Here is a 12633-nt window from a genome sequence, read left to right on the forward strand (position 1 = left end):
TACATTTTTCCTTCTTATAAAAATAACATTTTTTTTTTTTTTTTTTTTTTTTGGGGGGGGGGGGGGGGGGGATCATGATATCACCCCCATAGGAGCAAACCCAAAAAAAGAAAAACTAAAAATATTATTATGTACCCTATTATTACCACCTCCAATCAGTTAAATATTAAATTAGAAGTCAATTTCAAGACCACCAAATCACAATAGAAAATTAGAAGAACGTAAAAGTTGATCATGGAATCCAGTAGCATACATCATCATGCTCATCATCATCTTCGGATATATCATCATCTTCAATCACCAATTCTTCATTGAGTTCAATGGGAGAAATGTCCAAGTCATCATCCTGCGTTGCAGATAAAGAATTGTCATGTTCAAAAGTATATAATTTTGATGAACATTCCAAAGAGAACAGGAAAAATTATGGCCAGAAGACACTAGCTTGATTAATTTTTTATTTTTTATTTTTTAGATGGGAGGTTATGACGTGAAAAGATCTAAATGAGCAGGGAATTTATACATGTGCAACAGTATTTAGAGGTAAATCAGACACAGGGAATGAGAGCAGAAAAGTAATATCAACTTGCAAGAAGCTTGCTAAATGGAGGAAAATTTTCCAAGAAGTAATTAAGCCTAGTGCACATAAAATATAATGTGAAATATTACGAAAAAACAAGGAAAAAGAGTAAAATGTGGAAATAAAAAACTTCCCTGCCCCTAAAATAAAGTCCAAAAGGCAATTCCGTACTCAATTTAGGTCTAGAGAACTGTACAATTGTTTTTTTAACTAAAGAATGACTCGTTCCAATATCAATTGCCATGAAAGGTGAATTTCTTGAAAAATCTTCATGCACTGATTTTCTAGTTACTTCCTTTTCTAGATTCAGGGGGCATTATGGGGGAACCTTAATTACAGGAATGACTCTCATTCCAACTTCTGATAACTAACAGAGATGAATTCCTGAAAAAAAAGTTTAAAAAAAAAAAATTGAACATCATTCACATTTTTCCTACTCCGTCGTATTTCAATTTTCAGTTGAGAAGAATGTTGAAGAAGGAACCTTATGGATACCTAGAAGAGCAAAAAATAGTCACATTTCCATAGTAAGTAATAACTAAGACATGGTAAAACAAGTATCCTAATTTTTGGAAAGCTTATTTAGATTCCAAAGACCTGAAGTACAAACATATGCACTCATGTCATCCATGGCGTCTATCTACATCAGTGGTCATAAAAAGGCAAAATGCTGTCAGCTGCTTCATCAAGAAGCAAAGATATGTCATCATCAAATGGACCAAAGCTAATAAAAAATTTAGCGAATTCCAGACCATATATGGAATTATATGTTTTAGCACATCATTTTCTTCAATAAAATGCTCAGTACATACCGAACTAGAGTCTGCATCTACAGGCTTCATCTGCGCATCTTTATCCAGAGCTGCTCTTCTGCGAGCAGCATTTCTTGTCTGCGGTCCTCTTCCCTCTTCTTGGGTTGGCTTCAAAATAGCTTTTCCCTTTGACTTTGACGAGCTTGTATCTTTTTCGTGGGATGACTCTTTCTTGGCAGTACTACCTAAAAGAACTGATGATCTAGATCGCATTGAATTACGTCGAGCAGCTGGAGTGAAAGTAGATGGTGACGATGCACCAGCTGCTGGAGGAGTGGTCCCAGACTCGGGATTCCCAGCAGAAGAAAGCTTTTGACCAGACTCGTATCGTTGAACTCGGGGCCAAAGGAAGTCTTCAACGGCAGCTAAACTTGCTAATGGATCAATCAGCACAACATTTGACGAGTAGTCACGGAGAGATTTTTCTCCTTGTAATCTGCAGAGGCGCAGCTTGAATGGTTGGGAGAGTGCACTTAGACCAGAAGAAAGATGCGCATTCCCAGCAGATGACCGAGATGTATGGCTCAGCACGACAGGGAAACGCTCTAACGAGGATAGAGCATCTTGAAGTTTTTGAACCAAAACACTCATGGGAGCTCCATTCTTTTCATCAATGCCTGAAGGAAGAGCAACAGTAACAAAAGATTTGCACCTTCTGATGGCATGTTCTCGAAGCTTAGGCAAATTAACTTCAGAAGAACTGTCTTTGGAGAAATATCCACAAGTTATATAGTTAAGCAAAGAGGCAATGGCTCCACTACCAATAAACTCAAAAGTCGACACACCATCCCCTCTGCTAAGCTCTTGCAGCATCTCAGTTATCACCTCAACCAAGTATTCCTCCTTAAGAGTAGAAAAATCAGAAAGCTGAGAATCAGAAGCTTTTGATTTCCCCTTTAATTTAGTCTTTTTATCATCAATACTGGCATTCAACTTCGCGCAAAGATTCTTGAGGCGTAGGAGATCATCTGTAACACCAGTTTCACAGCCCTCCAGATCAGATGGAAAGTATTTATCTTTGAAAGCTTTAGCACGTGCACTGACTGTCGCTCGAAGACTAGAATTGACAGTTGGAATTTCAATTGAATTTGGAGGTGAACCAATACTCGGAGCTGAACTTCTAGTGTCTTCAGCAGGATTTACATCTGAACTCGAATTGCCACCACGTCGTCGATACCGCCTAGAACGTGATGATCCAGAAATAGAATCATTATCCTTTTCACTCGACGATGGCTGCAAAGCAGTACTTGTACACCCACCTATTATTAAAGAATCCACAGCATGAACAACACCTTCCCTTACAAACATCTTTGAAAAAATACCAGGAAGCTTTTCCATTAAGATTTCTGCTATTTGGAGAGCAGGTACAAGCACTTGAGGATCTTTCCAAGCTAGCACCCCAGCTAAAAAACTAAATAAAACAAGCGAAAGCTAAGGATCTCTCTCTTGCTAACCACTAAAGAAAAATATGCTGCAAATACAAGTCTGGAGGAAACATATACCTGGATATGTTTGTGGAAATTATCAGAGATTGAATCATTTCAGCAGTGCTGAAATACATAAGTTTTCCGATAACTGAAAGGCACTTGTGCCGAACAGGACCATTTACACTGGACCCATATATCTGCATGGGAAAAATATGGCAAATTGTTTATAGAATAAAGGGCAGTAAAACATGGGTAAATTAATTCCTTCTAAAAACCAACCTGGATTAGAACAGGGAGGAGATCCATTCCAAACTGCTGCAGCAGCTCAGGATGATCATTCAACAATTTCTCACGAGCTGAAACCTCTAGCACGTTCCCATTCAAATCTTCCTGTTTGGTGGAATTGCCTGCAGGACCCTTCTTAGAAAAAGAACCTTTAACAAACAGATTGCTGCTGGCTGGAAGAGATATTGTTCCTTGAGGCAGTGGGGGAAGAAGCTCATTAGCCAGATTGACAATCTCGAAAATCTGATGATATGGAGAATCACATTAGCTTCATATAGAGACCAAGAAAGGGCTCAAACTGGCCGAAAAGACATTACTTTATTTAAGTATTCTTCAATGGGTAGAAGATTATTTTCATGAAGATCACCCTACTATGCATTGAACTGATTTTATGAGAAGATCTACGCTAGAAAAAAAAGGCGAATGGAAATTAACCCAAAGTCAAAGTTCAGTCTCTTAGAAGGATTTAAGGACAAATGAATCTGGGAAAAGTGTTAGGCCATTGTGAAAAGTGAGCAAAGATATAGCACATACCTGCTCTGGTGGTCTACTCAAGGCAGGTGAAACAGACATGCTGGATACAAGGCCAGACCCCAATAGGATATCTTTAAGAATACCACTGATCCCAAGTAGTAGTAGAGACTTTGCCCCTAAAGGAGAACCACTCGCACAAGTGCATAGAAGCCGAATTAAGCCCTGTATGCTTCATTGGTCATAAAGCAGCCTCTTACCATAAAAGGCAGTAAATGAGAACCGATCTTTGAACTCACCGTGTATGTAGAAGTGCTGAGTGAAGCTTGACCGCCTCCAGAATTGCTAGTGGAAATTATGGCCGCGGCTTGGGTAACAAGTCCATTATTGCAGAGTTCGTCAAGCTTCTCTGGCGATGACCCAAATGCCTCAGCAATCCGGGTCAAGCAAATACATGCATGTTCTAAAACCTATAAATATAACCAACACAAGCTGGTAAGGCAGAGAGGAAAACAGAGAAAAAAGGAGCCATTAATGGATCTTAATAGTTTCCTTATCATTTTAAAGCTGTAGAAAAATTATCTGACCTTTGCATCATGATACTGAAGAAGATTAGTCAACAACGGAACAGCTTCCATCACAAAGTCAGATGCATCTGAAGGTAATTTTTTGCAAATATTTGCAGCAGTCGATAATGCCACTCTCTAACAGAATATTAAGAGAGTCATATTCATTTTACGTATTTGTGACAGTTTAATGGTGGAAAATACAGTGAAACTGAGAATATTACCAATATCAACATAACTATTGGAATTTTTCCTAACAACTCACCTGAACTCCAGTAGAGAAGAAGTCAAGATATGAAAGAACAGCCATAAGTGCTCCTGCCCGCAAGCAAGCAGTTGGGTGCTCCAGAGAAATTTTTTTCAGGGCTTGCAATGACTGTTCCATCACAATCTAGTGTCAATGTTAAGATTCAACTCTCAAATCACCAAAAAATATTTCATTAGCTTAGTGTGAGCACTTGGTTAACAATGAAAATGGTAACCACAACCATACACGGCAGATAATTTTATCCTGATAATTGTCAACTACATCCAAAACTAACCAGTTCTCATAATTCAACCAAGTACCAACAATGATTAAATTTTTCACCTGTTCAGCCAAGTCCATGTACTCAATAGTAAGCAGTCGAGCAACAAAGCACGTGACTGCACCATAATGCACCACGGCAGCACTCGAAGAGGGTAGCACGTCAACCAAATGAGTCAGTGCCCTAGCTGCGAGAAGCATTATATCTGGGTTACTTTCATGATTAATCAACCCAACAAGCACCGGAGCAAAAGAATCCACCGGAAAAGAACTCAGTGAGTCCTCAGTCCCTATGGAAAGCATCTCACATAGCTGCGTTAAAGCTTCCACTTGCTTCCCTTCCTCACCATCTGCCCTCAAACCTGTCAAAATCTTCTTCAGCCTTCCACTCTGATGGGAGGACGAGGCAGACCCCATTGCAGAGCTAGGAAGCAGATCATCTAGCCCGGCGCCCAGTTTTCTCAAAAGCCCCTGAAGGGCACTGCTTGCTGAAGTCAAATTCTGGTGCAAAATCCCGACTCCTCCCTCGCTGTCGTTATCATCATCGTCACCGTCATGGGAATCAATGTTCAGCCCTGAGCTCCTTTCAGTTTCTCTATCTCTATCTCTATCTCTATCCCTAACCCTGCTTTCATGCTCTTTTTCCTTGCCTTTATTCAAATTAGTGTTATCTTTGTTATCAGAATTTTGATTACCAGGGTTTTTGCCACGACGACCACGGGTTGTCGAAGCAGAGACAGCAGAGGCTTCGGGGGCTGGGTCCATTAGAGCGGATGAAACTACCGAATCTTTCGATCGAGTCAAAGCACGAGAACGAATGGATATCAATGAGGTCGTGGAGGAAGAGGCAGTGGCGACGTTAGAGGCAGAAAGACGAGCACGCTTGGAGGCACGGGTGGTTGGACCAGAGGAAGAAGAAGGCGCTGCTGAGGTGTTTGCCTCCGCCCGCTTCCGACTCCGTGTTTCCATACAAAAACTTTCAGGACAGATTAATCCAATCGCCGACTAATCGGCGATGAGAACATCTCTTGATCCCCGAATTCTTACCATATCACTCTAAAACAAAAATTAACAAAAACCCCCAATTCCCAAGGGCAAAAAAAGGGAATCTTTATGGATTCAGCTGGAAGAAAACACAATCACAAAATCTTTACAGATGATAAAATCGTAAATTTTAATCCAGTCGTATGAAACCTTAACTGAATCGAGAGTAATTCCTTCTAGAGAAAAATTAAATATCTATATAAAATACGAACAGAAAACCTAATTCTGTGGAAATATAAAAATTCAAAGGAAATGTTGTGGTATGCGGTAACAGATTCTTTTTCCTTTTATATTTCCAACATTTTCTTTTCAATTTTTTTCTGAGATCTCTTTGCGTTTTTCTTCTTTTCTTTTCGTAGGGTTATCTCTCCGTGCATATATATATATATGGAGAAAATGAAAAGATGAGAGATTGGGAAAATGAATATGGCGGCGTTGAAAACTTGAAGAATACGTGCCTTTTTAGCTGGTGCCAATTACAAGAGATAAGGTGTTTGGTTAACCTTCAAAAGATTACTTTTAAGTTAATTGAGGTATTGTGGGTATGATATTAAATGGGGAGAATAGTATTTTTTTGAAAAATGAATGATTAGAGAAGAAGGAAAAGTTTTTGATTTACGTGTAATATTATTTTATAGAAGATTGTGTGGTTGAAAATAGGAGAGAAAGAAATGAAATGTAATGTAATTGAATTTAATGGGGGCCAAACGGAGCTAACATGAAAAGAAAAGAAATTTTAGACAATTCAATTGTTTAGAAATTATTTTTATGAAAATTATCAATTAAAGATATTTGATTGATTTTATGTCAACTTAAAAAATATGAGTAGCTCTATTTACATCCACGTTTTTTATAAGTATATCAATTTTTAAAAATAAAATTTTACTATATTTTAAGTCATATATAAATTTACTTAAATAGATATAAGTAATAATGAAATCTACAACTCATTTGTTGAATCAATTACTTCAATTCTACCCAAATCATTAAAATTATATTCTGCTGGACGGCAAATTATAATTGGCAGCCGGCTACTATTCAGTTCTGAGTTTTGCCAACAAACCCTAGCAGTTCTTCTTCATTTTCTCATTATTCTTTTCCATTTTTTTCAAAATCAAATGATGGCTAGTAGCTGATGATTTCAGGTTGTGTTTGGACGTGGCTGTTGGATGGTGGGTTTTGGTTTTTGTTGGGTGTGTGATGGGTGTTTGAGGAGGAAGAACATGTCTTGGTTTGGTCCAGCGACACGGCGGGTAGCACCTTGTTGTCGGAGAAGAACAGAGGAGGGGGACCAGGTGGGGGGAACATTGGGATTTGGAAAATTGGAATTTGTCTTTTGACTTTTGTTTTTTGTTTTATGTTTTTTTTTTTTTAAGTTTTAATATTATTCTAAACTTACTCATATAGAAATTTGACATCCACCTACGGATGATCCAGCAAAGTTATCATTTGTATGATTGCTTTATTGATAAAATTGCATTCTTTGGGCCAAAAAAAGAAACAAAATAAAAAAAATAAAAAGAAAAAACTAGTCTCGAATATAATGATGAGTTTGTCAATCATAAATGCCAGAAACGATTATTGTTTGTAATTTATAATTATTTTATCTCATTTTAAATATCCGTTGTTTTGTTCTTATTTCATTCATTTGTTTTGAAAGAGTTTATGGTTTTAGAAATTGTGTGAATCTATAGTGTTAGGAATGTATTTAAAGTAGAATGAATATATAAAGTTCACGTAGATATATAATATTTAAATGAATGGATTTCATAAGGACAAAATTGGAAATGACGTGGATGTTAATAGTGTTACGCTCCGATCTGATACTCCTCGGAACGCGCACCACCATATATTCCGACCTGATAAAGACCCGTCCGAAATGCTTTCGAAATGATATCAGCAATGTCTACAACCTAATAGTGCGCTGCGAAGTACAAGCGATCCCTACTACTGACCTGACCGAAGCACCTCGCCCTCGAGGCCGAGGCCAAGTGGACCCCGGTTAGAAGATCCGCTGCCAATTTCAGAAAGAGATTTGTGCGAAGATCCTTCCTGCACCTAAGGTTTAAATTGATTTGACGTCTCCATGAGACTAGTTGATGTGATTTATCAACTTTAGGTCAATTCAACCCAGAAGAAATAAGTTGTCCGCCCACTCTACAGACGCGACTGATTGACGCCTATGAGCGGACACCTGATACCGTCAGATGTATACACGCGTCCCACATCCAACGGCTCATACCACCTATAAATACCCAAGGTTTGACAAGAGGCAAAGGTAATAAAACTCTTACTACATAGCACTCCATAGCAAGCTTATATATTTTCTCCTCCCCCTTATCATTGATTTGCACAATCTCCATGTACTGTTCCGACCACTTAAACCTGACTTGACCGTCGGAGTATATACGGCCGCCACCACCCTCGCTGGTCTCGACCGTTTGCGTCTGACCATTCGCTGATTGTGCGCAGGGAGGAATACGTGGAGTAGCTCTCGGTTGGCCACTTGGAAGGACCAATTTTCGAGGTCAACAGATTGGCGCCATCTGTGGAAAACACTTCCCATTCGAAGTTTTGCATTCTCCATCGGAGAAGTTACCAGAAAACTAGCGACTAACCCTGAAAAGGGGACATTCTTGAAAAATAACAAAGTCGAGTTACAATCCAAGTTCTCACCACCCTTGAAAAAAGAGATAGAATGAGCTATAGCCATGAAGACGACAACCCCATGAGAGAGGCCTCTGAAGAAGGAAGAAGAGGTACTCCATAACAATGTTACTCATCAGAGACCACTTAACCGGCGTCGCCGAGGTGGAAGAACAGCCATACTCACTGAAGGAATGGCTCAGATAGCTGGAGGTATGAGAGACATCGCAGCTCAGAATATGGCAATGCATGAACTCCTCATGCAAGCCCAGGGTCATCAGGGCTATCAAATGTCCTAAGGATCTTATCTGGTGCGGGAAGCCCCTGTATCTCACTCCCGAGGCCACATGAGCCGGCACACAGAACGTCCCCTCGAAAGGAAGATAAACGCGAAGCCACGTCTTATGTGCAAGGGAGCCAGCCATCAGAACCACGCTTGGGGGACAATTTCCTCACGAACATAAGGACCAGAGGTCGGTAAGCGTCTTCAACCGGATAGGGGAGGGTCCTAGCAATAGGGTCCGCCCAGTAAAAGGATCAGTTCGTCCAGATCACGAATAAGAACATGCCCCCCTCATCCTAAAAATAGGAGAGACAGGAGGAACCTAGTCGATTGGAGAAGTCGAGGAGAAGCACCTCCACCTCCCCAGAACATCCAAGATGATGAAGGGTCGGATGGACCCTGTCGATCTTATGAGATTGACGATGATGATGATAACCTCCCTTTCTAAAGGGAGATCCAAAACTTCTCAATGCCAGCAAATTTCATGCCCCCTAAGGTCCTCACGTATGAAGGAAAGGGGGACCCAGAGAAGCACCTCACCAAGTACATGACACAGATGAGCCTAAGGGGAGCCTCGCCTGCTTTAAAATGCAGAGCCTTCCATTTAATGCTAGGCGGGGCCGCCGAGGTATGGTACAACAGGCTTCCTCCCCTAAGCATCAGAAGTTGGCCAGATTTGAAGAAAACATTTTTGAACCAGTACCTCTCACGCAGGGAAGGAGAGGCACTAGTGCAACGCCTGCAAGATATGAGGCAGGCCCCTGGGGAGACGCTGAAAAGCTATCTCTCCAGGTTTACAGACGAAATCACCTACTGCGAACATGTCACTGACAGAGAAGCCCTTTTAGCCCTGAAAGGTGGGCTCAACATGAACACTTTGTTCTGGAGGGACGTGCGAGGCAAGAATCCCTCCACATATGACGAGCTAGTGGAAATGATGAGAGTGGAAATTGTTAGTGAAAAAATGATTGATCATCGCAACCGTGCCGCTCAGGGACTCCCTCCTCCTCAGAGGCAGGTAGGTCGAGGACCAGCAGGACACCTTGTTACTCAGCAATGGACCCAAGCAGATCATACAATAGCTCCCACATCTGGACAGGCCCTAGCTTCCGCCACATTAAATGCGGTACCGGTGTTGGCATATGATAATGCCCCTGTCAAAGTGGGACCATCTGAAAGAGCTGATAACAAGAAGAAGAAGAAGAGGTCAAACAGACCCTTGGAAGGGGCAAGGTTTTGTACGTTCCATCAACTCTATGGACATGACACCAGTGAGTGTCGAGACGCCAATCGACGCCCTGATCGAAGCAATCCGCACCCTTCCAGCAGGAACGAATACCCTCATAGATCCGCCTCCCCGAGGAGGGGGGAGAGGTCACGGGGAACAATCGCCTCAGAGAAGAGAATCAAGAGACCGAGGTCAATCAAGACAGGGAAACAAGCCCAATTTTCTGGAAGCTAGGCCATCAGGGAAATCGATACTATCATTGGGGGACCCCACGTCGGTGGCAACACCAGGAATACCTAGAGAAATTACACTAGGGAAGCAAAGGACCCCCCAATGATCACTTACATTGTCAACGAATCGCAAGCAGCAGATAGGATGGCCCCAATCACCTTCTCCCAGGAAGACTCAAAGGGGGTTCACCACCCCCATTGTGATGCATTGGCTGTAAGAGCCGTAGTAGCTAGAAACGGATTAAAACGCATGCTCGTTGACAATAGCAGTTCCGTGAACATATTGTTCGGCTCCACTTTTGACAAAATGCAAATTGAACATGGGTTGATCCCCATGACCGACCCACTATTCGGATTCACTGGGGACATCATCATCCCACGAGGGCGGATTACCCTGCCTGTTGAAATGGGTTCGGCACCCCTAGTGGTCCAGCACTTCATGAAATTTTTGGTGGTAGATCACAGATCGGCGTATTATGGAGTATTAGGCAGACCCGCTCTGAAAGATCTTTGGGCTGTCATGTCCATCCACTACTTGTGCATGAAATTTCCAACCGAACATGGGATTGCTACGGTCCGAGGCGATCAGATGGGCTCCAGGGCATGCTACTTAAACTCGCTGCGATAGTCCAAGCCCCGAACTGTTAATGTAATCCTAACTGAGGTACCCGCTGAAATCAGTACGAACGTGGAAATGCTCGACGCCCCTGAACAAGGGCATACCTCTGAACAAGAGGGAGACGTCGACAAATCGGTTGCCATCCCTTAACCATCAGCCCCTCCTATGCCCCCCATAGACAGAAGAGGCGTGCCCTCAATCAAGAAAGGTACGAGGCACTGAAAGACGAAGTAAACAAACTTAGCCGCAGTGATTTCATAAGAGAGGCCATCTATCCAAGGTGGATATCCAACCCGGTCCTGGTGAAAAAGCCCAGCAAAAAGTGGAGGGTATGTGTGGACTTCACGAACTTAAATAAGGCGTTCCCCAAAGACAGCTTCCTACTTCCAAGAATAGATCAACTAGTGGATTCTACTGCTGGACATGAACTACTGAGTTTCATGGATGCATACTCAGGGTATAACCAGATACCCATGTTCCGACCTGATGAGGAAGCTACATCGTTCGTTACAGACAGAGTTCTGTATTACTACAAAGTCATGCCCTTCGGATTGAAGAATGTCGGAGCTACATATCAGAGGTTGGTCAACATGATGTTTGCCGAACTCATTGGCAAAACCATAGAGGTCTACATTGACGACATGCTGGTCAAAAGCCTCCAGGCAGCCGAACACGTGAGTCACCTCGACCAAACTTTTTAGATACTTAGAAAGTATAATATGAAATTAAATCCCCTCAAGTGCACCTTTGGAGTGGCATCGGGCCAGTTCTTGGGGTATATTGTCAATCAGAGAGGAATTGAGGCGAATCCAGTGAAAGTAATGGCCTTGCTAGAAATGAGGTCACCTCAGAAATCGAAGGAGGTCCAAAGTCTCAACGGTCGGATAGTCGCACTCAATCGCTTCATCTCCAGAGCCACATATAAAAGCTTGCCTTTCTTCAATCTGCTGAAATAAGGAAAGAAATTCCAATGGACTTCGGAGTGTGAAGAAGCCTTCAAGGCTCTGAAAAAGCACCTTGGAGAGGCGCCCCTCTTATCAAAACCTCAATTGGATAAGTCTCTAGTACTGTACCTAGCGGTTTCGGACGTGGCATTCAGCGCAGTCCTAGTCAGAGAAGAAAATGAGCGCCAATTGCCAGTGTACTACATCAGCAAAGCACTTCTCCCAGTTGAAACACACTACCCAGACATGGGAAAACTGACACTCGCCCTTGTCACAACCTCAAGAAAACTGAGGCCATACTTCCAGGCCCACTCAAAACAAGTTCTCACCAACTTTCCACTAAAGCAGGTGATGCAGAAAACAGATGCATCAGGACGCCTGCAAAAATAGGCCATCGAACTCAGTGAGCTCGATCTAATGTTCTGACCTCGACACGCCATCAAGGGTCAGGCCCTTGCTGATTTTATGGTTGAGTTTGCCAAAACCCCAGGAATGGAGGCGATAATGGAATCGGTCGAGCCCCCCACATGGAAACTGTTCGTAGATGGGTCCTCAGGAGAGGCTGGTGCAGGGGCAGGGGCAAGGATTGTATTGGAAAGCCCAGAAGGCCATAAGCTAAATTGTGGAGTAAGGTTCGGCTTCAAAGCCTCGAACAACGCTGCTGAATATGAGGCCCTTCTGGCAGGTCTTAGACTCGCTAAGGAGATGCGGGTCAGGAGGCTACTGGCGAGCAGTGACTTTCACTTATAGTAAATCAGGTCAATGGAAACTTCGCAGCCAAAGATGGTAGCATGATTACGTACTTGAAGTTGGTTCTGGACATAATTCCTCATTTTGAAAGGTTCAAACTGACTCAAATCCCCCGTCTAGAGAATGCACATGCAGACGCCCTTTCAAAATTGGCAAGCAGCATGGATTCAGAGCTACTAAAGGTCGTCCCTATTGAGCACTTATCAAAGCCCTCCACCTTCGAAG

The 12633-nt window shown here is 42.3% G+C and overlaps 1 protein-coding gene across 1 annotated transcript in view; it reads right to left on the bottom strand.

Moving 5' to 3' along the window:
* The window catches only part of LOC111384831 (E3 ubiquitin-protein ligase UPL3-like), a 14134-nt gene extending 8073 nt beyond the window's left edge, over window positions 1-6061 (bottom strand). The window contains exons 1-6 of the mRNA XM_023009164.1: window positions 4728-6061; window positions 4404-4514; window positions 4160-4276; window positions 3872-4042; window positions 3636-3797; window positions 3233-3344 (exon numbers count right to left, since the gene is read on the bottom strand). Coding sequence (XP_022864932.1) covers window positions 3233-3344; window positions 3636-3797; window positions 3872-4042; window positions 4160-4276; window positions 4404-4514; window positions 4728-5633 — 1579 coding nt within the window. The 5' untranslated portion in view covers window positions 5634-6061. The remainder of the gene's footprint in view (window positions 1-3232; window positions 3345-3635; window positions 3798-3871; window positions 4043-4159; window positions 4277-4403; window positions 4515-4727) is intronic.
* Window positions 6062-12633: the final 6572 nt, after the last annotated feature.

The sequence above is a fragment of the Olea europaea genome, unplaced genomic scaffold, assembly GCF_002742605.1.
Source record: "Olea europaea var. sylvestris unplaced genomic scaffold, O_europaea_v1 scaffold3020, whole genome shotgun sequence".
Lineage (NCBI taxonomy): Eukaryota > Viridiplantae > Streptophyta > Magnoliopsida > Lamiales > Oleaceae > Olea > Olea europaea.